This window comes from Agelaius tricolor, unplaced genomic scaffold, assembly GCF_023055355.1.
Source record: "Agelaius tricolor isolate 1412-34295 unplaced genomic scaffold, bAgeTri1.0.p SCAF_11, whole genome shotgun sequence".
NCBI lineage: Eukaryota > Metazoa > Chordata > Aves > Passeriformes > Icteridae > Agelaius > Agelaius tricolor.
Window position 1 is genome coordinate 21360390 of NW_027269271.1, and position 15155 is coordinate 21375544.

Genomic DNA, 15155 nt, shown 5'->3' on the forward strand with positions numbered 1-15155 from the left:
GAGGGCTGACACAAGGCGCCGTGGGATGAGGGGATGTGGCATCCTACCCCTTCTCGGGAGCGAGCCCTGGCACAAGCTGTTGTGACCTCAGGGATGCAGCGATGGGGAAACGCTGGTGCAAAGGTCTCCCTATACTATGGGGTGGCTGGTCCTCATCCTGCTGGCAAAGGTGCTGGAGCAGGCGGACCCCCCGTGCTGCAGTGCTGCACCCTATGCCAGACTTCCCCACGTTCCCCCATAGGCTGGGAAGTTAGTACTCCCTTTTCCTCCCTTTTAACTGGGAGGGAAGGCCTCAGCTCCATTAAGGTGCACCCGAATACAGCTGCCGGCTACCTTGAGCGCGCAGCCCCCATCCCCGGCCGCGGCCGAGCCGCCGCATCGGGCGGTTTGGATGTATTTTTCTTGATCGCTGGCCAAGCACTCTCTCCTGCAAAGCAGCATGTTTCTCATTTTCTGTAGGTTTAACTCCAAATTAATTTGTAAGTGATCTAGGTTTCTTGTTCCCCGAAAGATACCTAATAGCGGGGGGAGAGCTCCTGCCAACCGAAACGTCGCAGCGGGTAAAGGAAAAGCAGGAAAAAGAATCCCAGGAACTGTGACCCCTGGTGGGTATTTAACAAGGTGTCAGGGCAAGGGATTTTCGGAGCCAACTAAGTGGATGTGACACCGGCCCCGTGGGTCGGGACGGGGTGTGGGGATGCTCCTGCCGCGGCAGTTTGCTGCCGCCAGGTCTCATCCTGATCCAACCCTTCCTTGGGGGCAGCACGAGCAGGGAGGGATGCTCAGCACTCCATTGCTTGCGCTGGCGGGTGCTGAGAGCCCCGAGGTGCGAGAAAAGCCGGGGGAACAGGAGATGTTCGGGGTCGGGGCGAGCCATCCCCAGCACGGGCCGGTGGAGGTGCCCTCGCTGGGGGACCAAGGCAGCGCATTCATACTGGACAAGGGCTGCGGAAGCGCCAGCGCCTGCGGGGAGGCAGGGGAGGCCCCACAGGGTGGTGGTCCCCTGGGGCCGGTGGGTGGTGGGAGGGGGCCAGCGAGCCCGCCGGGCGCCCCTGCCGCATGGGAAGCGGGCACGGTTTAATTGGGCGGGCGGCCGCTCGGCGGGGCCGGCTGCTGGCAGGCGGACACAAGCTCTTTTGTCTCCGCTCTCGCTCCCGGCACCGGCTGGGGCTGGCAGGGCCCGGAGCGGTGCAGCCACTGAGAGCCGAGCTCGCCACCGGGGCAAGCAGCCAAACCCACCCCGGCTCCTGGGGCTGTCACAGGCCCTCGCTGCACGCGAGGAAGTGTCCAGGTGGCCAGCGAGGCTTCCTGGCTGATGAGGGGTTAGGAAATGTGTGGCAACCCCCGGGAAAGGGCCCTACAGTTCTCCCCGTGCCCCCTTATTGCCAGCAACAGGCAAGACCCCTGCCCTCCCTGCTGACCGGGCCCCCGAGCTTCGTGGCCAGGGATCCTGGGGCAACAGGCGTGTGAAAGCACCCTGGCTTTTGCTCTCCAAGGTGGGATCTACAAGAGGATGCCAAGGAGGGATCTATGGTGACAGCAGCCACTGCTTTTGGATCCTGGTTCCTTTTGCATCCCTCCCGTCCATCAGCTCCACTCAGATCCTTTCTGTGGAGTAGGTCACCAGCCAGGGGCGGTGCCTCTCATCCCTTCCCCTGCACCCTACTGGCACGGTGGCTCTCCAGCCCCACAGGCAACATCCATGAGGGTGGATAATGACAGGGCTGAGGAATAAGGAGCAGACCTCCACCATGTGCACACTGCCTGGTCTCCCAGGGCCATTCCCAGGAGCCTCCTCTCCCAGAACTCTCGTGCTACAGGAAGAAGACTGGAAAGGACATCATGGTGAGAGCATGAAAGAGTGAACCCCAGGTGATGGGGTGGATGGTCTGGCCACCATCCAGAGCAGACTGGACTCCTCAGAGAGCAGTCCCAGCCCCTTGCACAGAAGGAGCATGGCTGGGGCAGCAGGGTGCATCACAGCCAGCTGTGGATCAGCAGTGGCTGCAAGCAGAGCGCGGCCAAATCCCTTCTTCCCGGCATCCGGCACCAACCACCCCCTTTGCAGAAAGGCCCAAGCAGGGGAAGATGTTGCTGTTGCTCAATGACCCTGCGAGGGCCTGGGTCCTTCCTGGTGCCGCTGGAAATGGCTGGGCAACACGGCTGAGTTGCCAACCCAAAGAGCAGGCACCATCATCACCATGGTGAGCAACGTCTCAAGGATGGCACAGACTGGCCAGGTTTGCCTCCTCAAGTCTCTCTCAACCCATCACTGGGAGATTCATGGCTTTCCTTGTCTGGCAACACAGCTGGATTCCTTGGGGAACCCTGGGGGGGAGATCAGAGGCCATTACCCACTGACCATCCCACCCATCACCGCTGCCAGTGTAGCTGGTTGGTTGCTCCTCACCATCCCCTCCAACTCTCCCAGCGCTGGCAGGCGGCTGCACCCCGGCCCCAGGCACAGGTGTTCGCTCTGGAGACCACAGTCCTGGGGAACAGGGCTGCCCTCCCTGCCTGGGGCAACCCGCATCCTGCCACAGGGTTAAACTCCCCAAGGAAAGGAGGAAGATAGGAAAAACAATCACAAGAATTTGTTTCATGCTGCCTGGATCCTTCCCCGCACGCAGCAGTGTTTTTGGACGGCCGATTTATAATCAGCAGTGTGGAATGTTGTAAATTAAATATTTTTAAACAACTTTGCTCTCTCTCTGGTTAAACATTTCAGAGATCGCTCTTTCTTGTCTGTCTCTTGCTGGGTGGTCCCTCCATTCGCCCGTACATCTTCCTCAAACACAATTAACCATTTAGATGTTGCACAAAGGAATAGCTTATGCATACAACACCAGTCGCTTGCTGCTCCGACGCTGGGGGAGGGAGGCAAATAAGAAGGCAGCTTCTTTTATTTTCTACTAAAAACAAAAACAAGAAAATCCCTTTTTCCTTCCCAAACTATCCCATTTTTTCTTGAATTGTAAAGGCACTGATCCAAGCTCATCAGCTGTCTTGGTCCTCAGTCCAACAATCCCCTTGCCGTCCCCCATCCCCTGAAATTCAACATTAGCATTTTAAAAGCCTAAAACATACAAGTTTATTTAGACTCAAACTCTCCCAAGCTCTTGCTTTCCATATTTATATACACACGTATTTTAACGTATATAAAATGTCTGTCTATAGGAGCTGGAAGGAAGTTCCCGTCTGCCGGCCCGTCTGGGAGGCACAGGCGCGGCTGTGGACCTTGGCTCCTGGGAGATGGAGTGAAAACCGACAGGATCCAGAAATCAGCCTCCTGGCTGAGAGGGAGCGAGCCTCGGTGGGCAGGCTGCTGCAGAGGTGCTGGGGCAGGGGGTGGATGGTGCTGGGTGCTGGTGAGGGAATCTCCACATCCCAAAATTAACTCTGCAGGTGGCCAGTGAGAAGGGCCCCGTGCTCTGCGCTCCCCCATGGCTCTGGGATGTGCCAGGTCAGTGCACAGTGGGCAGCCTGCAATGCCAAAGGCCCCAACCCCAACTGCCCACTGCAGTAATCAATCCTTTAAAACAGATAACCAAAAGGCCACCACAGGAGGGGCTGTATGTGACGGGAGGGCGGCACTGCGGTGTCCTGGGGCTGGATTACACCACACACTGTGCAACGTGCGTCTGTCACAGCACTGCCGCCGGCACAGGCGGCTCCTCTGCGAGCCCCACGTGGGGCTTGATCTCACTCTGCCTTGGGCAGGGACCACAGCAGCCACTACTGGCCCTCACTGGGGACTTGGGCCAGTGTGAAGGCAGTAAGGCACCTCTGGAAAACAATGGTGCTCCCTAGACCTGTGAGGTTTTATTAGGAAAATACTCATCTCTGGACCAGCGAAGTCCAAAGGGTGACCGGGGCATGGTGAAAAGCACTCTTCCCAGGCAGCCAGAGGAAGGACAGTGAGGTGCAGAAACCAGCAAGGAAGCCAGCAGGAGCATGGCTCTGCTCAATCAACCTTGGAGACTGATGGCAGGAAAAGATTGTCAAGTCCTTGTGATCCCAACCCTGAGAGGTCCAGGAGAGTCCTATTGCAAGGGCTGCACACACAGTGTCACCTGGATAGGTGACCAGGGGAGCCAGAGACCATATGACTGCTCAGGCTCTACTCTCCCCTTCCTGCCCACAAGCCAAAAAACTGTCCTAAAAGCAAGATCAGAGCTAGGTGCAAAGTTTTTGTGTCCATTTGAACACCATGGGGGTGGGAAGCCCACCATCCCTGGGAATGGCTCCCTGCTTGTCTTCACCTCATGTGGCTCTCTCCCAGGGCTGCCAGGAAGATGGGAGCCATCTGCTTTGGTTTGACTGCAGAAGGGATCAGATGAGCTGCTGCTTCTTGAAAGATCCCAACAGCCACCTACAAAAGCAAACACAAACTGCTGAGGGAGGCGAGCCACGGCTCTGGGTGCCTGCAACTGCCCAACAAATGCTCTTCCCAAATCTGTGTCTTACAAATGGGCTTGGCTGCAAAAATCTTGGCAAGCACCTGGCTGCAGAGCTGCTGCCAGTTGCACCCAGCTCTCATAGGAGCCAGAGTGAGGGGTCAGAGCTTCAGGTGCCTCTGCCATGGTGTGCCAGCAGGGCAGGACACACAGGAAGAAGTGTGGCCAGGTCTACACACACACCAACCCTGCTGCCCTGGTGACAGGAAAAGCCTTTTGGGAGCAGCTGGCAAGACACCACTCAGGAAAGACGATGGTCCTGCTGGCCATGAGGACATCAGGTAAACCTCTGCTTTACCCCATGCAGATCCAGCATGTGACAAGCCACTGCAAGAACCTTTTCACAGCAACCCTAGCATTACATCTGCCAAAGAAGTGTTCAGGACGAGTCTGTCGAGAAAGAGCCAGCGCCTACAGAGCTGGAGAACTTTCATCTCTTTCAGAGAAATGTTGCCTATATAGCACCACTTTGACACCAGTAACACTGTGATGGGCACGAGCTGTAATGCTCAGCTGCCTGGGGGTGACAAAGCAGCTTATTTGTGTCTGAGATGTGCCCTATTCCTTAAAGTTAGTGAGCAGCCTGTATTAGTAACACCTTCCAGAATGTCTCTGTGACCTGGGAGCAGTCACATCCAAAACTACCTGGGAACAGAACCTGATGTCCTCAGTCACCTCCCCAATTTTCTCAATGACTCTAACATCACTTGGTTTGTGAAGTTGCCTGACCCAACCCATCACATGCTCACCTGATGATGACAGCAGTGTGGAGGCCAGGTTAGATGAGGAAGGGTTAACCTCCCAGTGCCTGTCTTGGGATTCCTGAAGGCCCTATTATCCTGAACTATTTTTCATAATTACTGCCACACACGAAGACTACATCAAGAGTGAATCTTCACTTTGATAATTTGTGCTGTGAAATCTCACTTTGGGATCTACTTTTATCTCACACCAAACACCTGCAGGTCGTAAAAGGCAAAAAGGAAAAGAAAATGCCTCAAATCCTAGCCAGGTTTTCAAGTGTCAGAGAACACTAAATTAATGCTAAATTCTAACCGACACAGTAAAGAGCCCCCCACCCTCTTCTTAAATTAGCTAAACAAAAGGACTGAGACTTTAACATATAATTAAGGCACAAGGAGGTAAAGCTGTAGCTGCTAAACAAGGCAATGCAGACCTTTCAGAAGTTAAGATGTATCCTAAAAACAGAGGGGGAGAAGGCTTTGTGTTTCAGCAAAAGGACTGTGAGTCAAAGTCCCTGCAAACCTCTCAAGGCTTTGCCAGCCTTCTGGTAAAATGCAAAGCCAGGTAATTACACTCCACTCTGCTTCTGTTTCTACACACCCAAAATGGAGCCTCTCTCCCTTGCCGCACACAGAGACAAGAATTCTCTTTAATTAACCTCTGTAAAACCTCTGCGATCCTTGGATGAAAAAGGCTTCGTACCTTAGGAACATGTTTGCGCACATACACGAGACAAAACCTCCAGCACAAAGCTGGGAGCTGAACTGCAGTGCATTTCTTCTCTGCAGCTTGTCACAGACCTTGAAGTTTGTCCTTACCCATAGTTTCCATTCCAATCTGGTCCTTTAGAAGAAGGATTTTGTTTATGAAACTCAGGGAATGTCTGGATTATAATCTCTCTCCTGTCAAATTAACTAGGAAATGGTAACTCTTCTCAGGGGTCACAGATGCCCATGAAGCACACATTTAACATTTATCACTTCAGTTAATGAAATACCATCCCCGCCAGTTGCTGTAAGCACCTCTGGATGTCAAACTGCCAGGGGCAGATAAATGTCCTGTTCAATCCTACTACATTCTAATAAACAGCTTTTAGGTAGAAACTTGTGTCCAATTTATAAACATTAAAGAACAGCTTGTGTTTCAATCCCATCCAGGTGCTTTACAATCCTGGCACAGGCCCTGACCACAAGGCTGTGCGTTTCACATTAACACGAGCGACTCATCTCAGAGACACAGGTACAGTCATCCATGGATCATCCAAGTGTGGGGAGAGACCTCTTGTCTGGGATTAGGAACAGTGGACTGACAGGAAGAACCATCAAAATAAGGCAGGGAGTACCCACTGTTTACACCTCATGCCTCCTTCATGCTCAACCAGCTCTCACATACTTGCTGTTGGGCAGAATTTCAAACTATCAGACCAAACTCAGCCCTGATGGAAATGGGTGCCAAACTCTTTGACTGCATTACAGAGGAGGAGAGGCGCAGATTAAACACTTCTGTGCGGTGGGGCAGCATCATGAGAGACAGTGAGGAGGAGGAGGAGGCCGGCGAAGCTGCCGGGCTGCAATGAGCAGCCGGCACGGCCGCTGTTCTCACTGTCCGCCTGCTGTGCTGATGAGATGCACAAGCAGCATCCTGAGCAGTTTCTCCCAGGCTCAGGGACGGTGGTGCAGGACTGCAGGGACGTGATTTACACCGCAGGGAGGGCGGCTAAGTCATTCTTTGGAGTGGGCACAGTCTGTGTGGTCCCCGCTCTCCCTTCTGCTGGAAAAGTACAGTGCGCTGGCCGGGCGCAGGAGCCGATCTAACCCGGCACCAACCCGCGCGCATCCCAATGAGGGGGGAGGGGCCCACGGACACTCCGCTCTGCAAATCCTCCTTTATTAAGACATAAATATAAAGCTGAACAGGAAAGGAGCAATGACAGGGTAAACCATGCCAGTACTGATCTGTACGGATGATCTTACGATGCTTGAACATCTGGTTCTGCTGCTGGCTTCCATAAAATCATCTTTTAAAGCTACTCGGGTTATATCTCCATCAGCTGTTCGGTGCCCACAATGACTTCATTAACATGTTTGGCTGAAAAGAGAGAGGGAGGAAAAGAAGAGCAATTGAGTTTTGCAGCAGAGCTTCAGACCTTGCATTTTTTAAATCTGCAACTTTAAAACAAATGAGAAAAGCAGATTCTGGAGAACTCAAACAGAGATTTGCTGAACTCCAGCGTCTCTCCGACAGTATCCCACACACATGGTGAAAGCCTAAACAACTGACTAAACATCAGGAGATTTCTCTAATGAGAGTTTTCACATGTATGTGTCACTAATAAACAAGAGAGGCCCTACGTAAGTCACAGCTGCTACTGACAGGTGTACACCTAGGTCAAGGCAAGGAACCATCAAAATCTAACATGGCGACTGGACATAAAATTAAAGATCAGTAATCCACCCTGGCCCTAAAGAGCACTGTCTACCCCAAACTGCTGGGATGCCGGGTGGGAAAAGGGCTGCTCAGCACCAGGGGGCCATCACCGAGGCAGTGTGAGATCCTCTCAACAATCTCAACTCAGCCCTGGCAGCTTAAAAACAAGAGGTTTTTTGTGTTTTCTTTTCTTTTCTTTTTTTTTTAAATTTAAACCTGACCCTCCTGTGGAGCAAATTTGTTGGAGGGGCAATTTCTGCAAGGTCACTCTTTTGCCTGTTCCCAGGAGCTTTGCACAGCCCCAGTGGACACATTAATGTGCCAGTCCCTGCCCCAGCACTGTTAATGCACTGTACTGAAAGAGCCTTCCCTTTAAAATGCAAAAGCAGCTTGTCAGGGAAGGACTGCAAATAAAGGATCTAAAGCCAAAATAATAAAAACACGCAACTGAAAGCCCAGTGCCTAAAAAACCCAAGCATGTGGCCTCAGAGCATGACACAAAGCTGGTGTGCTCAAAGTGGGTGTCCTCAGGGTACTGTGGGGGAGGTGGTAAATCTAAACTGCTCTCCAGGAGCTGGACACCTATCCAGGTGGAGCTCAGGTGCTGTGTCCCATGCCCCTAGGCTCTTCATCTTACCTCCGGCAATTAGGAATAACAATTGTCTCTGGAGCCTGGGATAAAGTGTCAAGGCCTGTGAGGGGCTGGGATACACCAATGGAGGCTCTGGTGTCTCCCACACCTTACACAGCAGTGGGGGTAGATAGCCAAGGATGATGGAAATGATGAGTTGTGTTTTATTTACCTACCTAAAACTCCTCCCCTCAGGGGAGTGGATCTTGAAAGATTGCTGCAAAACAATATCCCACCTTTGGCTAAAGGAAGAAATTCCTGGCAATCCCCAAAGTGGCTGGGCCAACATGGTGCTTCTCTTGGTTTAAAATTCAAGATGCAACCTTTGTACCGTGCAAACCATTGCTCCAGTAAAGGTTTGATCAAATTGTGCTCTATAAACTTCTGCACTGTGGCAAGATAATTTCTCACTACAACCTCAACCCCAACCCCACAATCATATGGATCACATGCAATCTTCTCAGCCTGAGGGACAGAATGAGTGAGCCACACCACTTCCTTTCAGAGACCCTTCGTGAAGGCTAAAATAAGGAGACCAAGGGGCTGCTTCTCACCTGCAGCATCAGATTGAGACATTTAGCTCTTTGCTCAGGGTATTTACTGTAAACTGGTAATTAGTCCAGGAGCCTCACATTAACATCCTGGAGCTCAATCTCCAGCACTTTGGGCAGGATGAGCAGAGGTGGATGCAATGCTCAGGAAAATGAGGGGCTGACTGTACAAGTGCCAGGTGCAAGCATGATGTAGGTAGCACCACACAACTTCTCCAGGACAGCTCTTGCCAATAGCCCCAAGTCCAGCCTTCAGCGCCTCTCTCCTCCCGTCCTGGACCCCACACAGCCTTGCCAAGGTACCTCAAATCCAACCTGCAGCATTTCTTGCTATACATTCCTCACCCCCAACAACTTTCCCAATATATCTCAACAGGCCCTGTAGCAACTCCTGTGACTCCATTCCTGAACCTCCTCCAAGCAGACTATCTATCATGTTGATTTCTATGATGTGAATAAGACCCTGGCTACCATCCAGTGAGAGTAATTATATTATGCCTCTGCAGATTAAACATGTCTTCATCTAGGCTCATAGAGAGCCATGTCAATTTATGGTTCTATATATAGGTTATCTGTAGCAATACTTTTTAATAAGGAACTTCTTGCTTCATTTCAGACAGCATCCTCCACAGTCCTAAATGTGCAGAGCTGGGATGGGTCCTGTCACATACCTTGCTGCAGAGGTGGTACAGACTATTTGTATTTTGCACTGACATGCTAGCAGCAGCCTTATGGTGTCTTGTATTTTACACCTGATGAGTTCAAAGTGCTTTTTGAGAACGGGTGAGTAAGAGCATTCCTGTTTTACAGATGGGGAAACTGAGGCAGCAGTGAGTTTAGGGAGCTTCAGCAGCCAAAGCCGCATGGGAAATTGGAGCCTGCATTCCCTCATCTCTCACCCCTCTGCCTGTTTCATCTCCTCCTTGATCCCCGTGACCCAGATTCCCCAAAGTGGGCACACATGGTATGTCACTGCTACTTCAGACTCATATCACCAAACGTATTTCTTCTTGTAAAGGCTTAAAGAAAACACATGAATCTGCCTGTCTAAAATCCGCGAGAAAGTTTTTAAGTGATAAAGGGAATGGTTTTGCTAGAAACAAAGCCCCATTCCGCACCTCGAGGGGATGTGGTAGGCAGATAAGGATTCACCCTGCTTCCCTCTTCCATTCCCAAAGCCCTTCTTGAGGAGTGAAGGGAATTCAGACTCCAGTGTGTGTGCCAGAGAGCTGAGCTGTGGATAGTGTTTCATTATCAGACGTGGCTGCCAGTTGCCAGTGGCTCTGGCTGGTACCGGCAAGCTCAGTTCCCGCAGAAACTCTGCCTGAAACTCCGGGGGAGGAGGGAGAAGCACCTCACATGCTTTGCTGTTCAGCTCCCTTTCTCCTTCCCCAGCTCCCGGATTTCTTACCAGGCTGCCTTTTATCTGACACTGGCAGAGTTACAGATGCATTCAGCCCACAGAGAAAGAAGAGAGATTAGAGAAAGGACTTTGAGAAAGCCTTAAGAGTTGGACTCTTCAACCTTAAATCATGTTCAACTAGATCTTCTCAGATTGGGAGCATCTGGTGCTAAGCAAATCCAGAGCTGATCAACACATTCAACCTTCTGATTAGCACTTTGCTTCAAGTTGCTGACGCAGCCCAGCCTGAAGTCTGCCTGGGTGCTTGAACCGAGTGTCCACGGAGACTTTACTGAGTGTAAATCAAAAACCTGTCACTCGTTATATATGCGTTCCTGCTTGGGAAGACATTTGTTTACACATACTGTACACTAGCCCCTTAAAAACATACGCACGAGGCGAGCTAGAGAGCAGAGCAGCTTTTGGTGCTTGGCTAAAAACAAATTGTAATGCAAATAAACAGAGGGGCGGAAATGACTGCGCAGCCCAGCACAAACCCCAGCAGCAGGCTGGGGGCCGGGGACCCAGCACTCCCCAGCCTTCCTGGCAGGTTCCTGCCAAGCCACTCACAGAAAGGGGATGCCGGAGCATTCCTTTAAAAGCCATGTGAAAGCATCTCCTTGTTGTTTGCTCAATTAGCCCCAGACAGATTGCTGCTGCTGCTGCTGGTGGCAACGCTGGGTTGTAAAGGAGGAGGGGAAGGAGGGGAAAGGGAGGAAAAAAAAAGAGAGAAAAAAAAAGGGTTAGGGCCTAGGCCCAGGACCACCACGAAGTTTCAGCCCTCAGGGGCTCCAGAAAACGTTCAGTTTACTCACTCAATTACATACACTGTTTTATAAACCCTTTAAAATAAAATAGAAAACAGTCCCTGGCACAGAATTACTGCTCTATTATACAGCAGTGATGAAAGCCACTGCTGTGTATTTGCTCTCTTTAAAGCAAGAGATAGTTTAACTTAAAAAACTAGGTGGGGGGGAGGGGTGGCTGCAGAAACGCATGCACGAAAACACGCTGTGGGTGGTTCCCACCACATTCACCCAGGACAGAAAGGATCAGAGAGTGGGAGAGAAGAGCAACTTGTCTCTGCAGTGATGGTTGGCTCTGGAAAAGCAGCCAGGTTAGGGGGGGGAGAGGAACTAAAGGGGCTTAAGGGGATGGGAAGCAGCTGAAGCTTGACTTTGGGAGGCTGGAGGGTGTTTTAAATTACATGTACAGATAAAGAAGGGAAGCAGGTGATGGGGGCTGATTTGTTTGTGTTTACAGAGCAGTGGGACTTTCCAGTCAAGGCCTGTTCTCTCCTCAGCCAAGCTTTACTTACACGATCACTGGAGACCAGGGTGACCACACTGTGGCCCCAAAGGCCAGGCATGTCTCAATTTCTCCCAAGTGCCAGGTCAGACCCAATGTGCAGGCATCAGTTGAGCCCATGGGTCCCCAACAATGATGATCCCCATGAGTTGAGTGTTCCAGCTGCTCCTAGGATTCCTTTATGCAGGGAATAAGGGATGTGCAGGTCACCCCAGGGGGTTAGTGGTAGCTTCAGGCAGATCAGTTCTGAGCCACAGCTGGGGCCTCCAGCCCACAGAACAGACAGGCAGCAGGGATCTTACTTCTGCCTTACATCCAACCACCAGTTCTCAGTGCTGGTGGCCCCATGGTTCAGCTGAGGATTTTTTCATAGTTCAACCAGAATGAATCCCTTTGCTCTCAACCCTTCTTGAGATGTGTCTTGGAGTGTGAAGGTAAGAGTGACTCAGTGCCCAATGAGAGATGACTTTACTGTGGCTTGGAGCGGATAGGTTGAGGGAGTGAAGGTAGATTGAAGGAGTGAAGGTAGAGGACAGAGATGTACAGGGAAGCGATCACACAGGGTCTTAGAAGAAAGGTTAGTAAAGGATAAAGGAGACCCAGAGCTCAGGATGCACCTAAGATAGCAAGTTCCTTGGGAAGGGAGACATGCTTGAAGTCCTCATACTGGGACAGAGTCCTAGCAAAGTGTGTGAGAAGGGACTGGATTACATCCATCAGTGCTCCCATGGGCTATCACTCCCTCACAGCAAATGCAAGCAGGGATCTCAAAAACAGCAGTCTGACTGTCTACATCTTAATTTCCTGATATGATGGCAGAGGTGCCATATTTGCCTGGAGCACTGGACACAAGCCCTTGTCCTTTCTCAGCATCTATTGGGGTGTTCTTCCTGACTTTTTCATGTGCCTGAGCTCTACCAGAGCAGAAGTAGTTATTTTCTCTGCGTGGAGCATGTAAAAATATTTCCACAAGGTTATGAACTGCTGCCTTCTGGGTAGACTTCAATATCAGCATGCTGTGAATGTGGCAGCACATTTAACCCGCTCACTCAGGAAGCCTGAACTTCCCTGGCTGGGAATGACAGTATGCACAAGTGTGGCAGTCCCCAGCAGCAGAAGGGAGGCCAAAGCATCGCTGGATGGATATTCTAAGGAAGTTTTGCGCCACTGCTAAGGCCAGAACTCATAAACCATTTTTATACAACTTGGAAAGAAGGCTTATTAGGATTAGTTAGCAGTGTAGTCACTGCATAGTCACTGCAACAAAAATGTCAACTATTTAAGAGATGCCTGTTTTAACTGCCAACAATATCTTTGTCATGGGCATTCAGTAGTTAAACTACTTCAGGGAGAAATCTTACCAATCTCTCAGTTTTGCTATAAATTCACACCATTCCTACATCACCTCCAGCTCATTTTGCACCCCTGTGCACAATATACATGTGTGCACTGTTTAGTCTGTGTCTGTTCTTCATGAGCTTTCGTAACTCCCATCTGCACAGCAGCATGCCTTCTGATCCCAACCCTGTGTCGTGCTAAGTGTTTTCAGTTCCTGAAGACTGCACCAGGAGGTACTCAGCATCTTGCAAGAGCAGATGCTTGCCCTTACTTGAATGTAGCGAGAGCATCAGAAAGTCTCTCAGTTCCTTTCTGCCCCTATCCTGTTAAATCTTGGCTCATGTGAAGCCTCCTCACAAGCAGGGAACCATTCACATGTGGAGGTTTCATAAAATGTACCTGGATTTAGAGGATGACATTAGAGAAAAATGTGCTCTTTGGCCCTCATTAAAATAAAACAATCTTATTCTGTTTCATTGAGAAGTCCTGGGACTCCAAGCTTGGAACAGGACTTGGAAAATGATTGGAAACGGGAGCCAGTCCTTACTGGATATGAGCCTTTTTCTCTTCTTGTGAGAAACCACACAGTTTTGGCTATGTGATAAGCATTTGAAAAAAATCTGAAGTTTGCACATGTTCTCAGGAGAACAGCTAAAAGCTCCAGAGACTGCAGTGAGCACTCTTGACCATGGAAGTGCAGGAGGAAGGCAGGGCTTCCTCCAAGCTGCATGGACCAGGGGAGCACTTGGCACAGAACCACCCCTGTCCTGTGCCCAGTACAGCCTGCCTGGGCATGAGAGAAAGGGATGCAATCCAACTAAAAGCAGTCAGGGAATGAATGCTAGATGAAAAAAGGAGCATGGGACTGGAAATAGCAGCTATGGTCAGACCAGAGGAGGTGTCAGGTGGGTGTCTGGGAATAACCAAGTAAGAGAGAAAAACAAAAGTCTCTATGGGAGAAACACTAGGAGAAAAACCAAAGAGAAAGCTCGGATTGGGATGAGCCTGGTGCTCAGACAGAGCCATAATGGAGAGCTGTGAAGCAGGAGTCAGGATCAGGTAGGACACAGATCTAGTTGGAGCCCCATGTCTGATGCTGGAAATAAATATGCAAATAAAACAACCCTGCCCCAGTGACAACAGAGATGAAAGCAAGGGAAAAGGTAGTGAATTTTATACCAATTTTGCCAGTTTTATACTTTGTGTTAATGTTTACTATCTCTGCTCCTGGGGTTGCTTTGAAGAAAGGTTAGGCTGCTTTACCTTGAAGAAGGGTTAGGCTGCTTTACCATACATGCTTGTACCTGGCTAACTCATACCAGATGTACAACACTCTCCCTGCTGAATCTGGCTGAGAGACTCCTTTGGGAGCTGTACTTAGTGACTCCAGGCTCATCTGACTCCTTGACTGGCCCATCAGCAGCACTCCCTCTCTCTAGTCCTACTTCACTGAGCACATGCTGCTTTTGAGCTCCTCTGTAAAACCAGCTTTATCAAAAAGGCTGCGGTGTAATCTTAATAACTGTCTTCAAAACAGTGATTGAATGCTCTGTGCAATAATGTTCTTTCAGAATGCTGTCTGCCATTTCCTATTCCTCTAAGAATTACTGCCTTTTTCTTAGGTACCAACATGTTTTTCAAACTGCTACCTGGTGAGGTAGCTTTCACAAAGCCCATCTGTTAATTCTCTGCTAGCAAATTCTTTCAAGTACCAAAGAGGAAGGAAAGTGGATGCTTCCAAGGCATGGTAATAAAAGCAGTAGGAGAATAGCAGTGGTCTCAGGAGGCACAGCTTGCAAATCCAGAAGTTAAATAAAACTCCATACCTTGACTTCAACAGAGACATTTAAAAATACTGTCTCTGGCCAGTGCTGTGACAGGGTGGAAGTCAATGCAGGACTGGGATGACACTGCTGACAGTTGTCAGCACTCCTGGGCCTCCAATTTTCTTTTTAGTTTGAAAGTACCAGGTTGCCTCTGATCTACCCCTGTAACCAGTGGTGGAGTATTCCCTCTATTTAGGTGTCAAGAGATTTGCCAAGCCCATTATTAAGTGATGAGGTCTCCCACCATGTCCCCAGGGAGATTATCCCACAGCCTACCAGACCACATCGTTAGGAAAATGCTCCAGATAGCCAACCTAAATTGTGTTTAATTCAATCCCATTACTCCCAGCTGTACCATTTGGACCACCCTAAACATACCCATATTATTGTGCAGAAGGAGAAGGACGAGAGCTGGTTTAAGTTACGTTTGCCTATCATTTGTGGTAGCTGTTCTCCTGCCATCCTCCTTGC

At 50.3% G+C, this 15155-nt stretch overlaps 1 protein-coding gene across 2 annotated transcripts in view; it reads right to left on the reverse strand.

Annotated features, from left to right (window-relative positions):
• Positions 1–7072: 7072 nt before the first annotated feature.
• The window catches only part of EIF2B3 (eukaryotic translation initiation factor 2B subunit gamma), a 96961-nt gene continuing 88878 nt past the window's right edge, over positions 7073–15155 (reverse strand). For both annotated transcript variants that reach the window (XM_071436590.1, XM_071436591.1), the window contains one exon: positions 7073–7289. In XM_071436590.1, the coding sequence (XP_071292691.1) occupies positions 7237–7289 (53 nt within the window). In that variant the 3' untranslated portion in view covers positions 7073–7236. The remainder of the gene's footprint in view (positions 7290–15155) is intronic.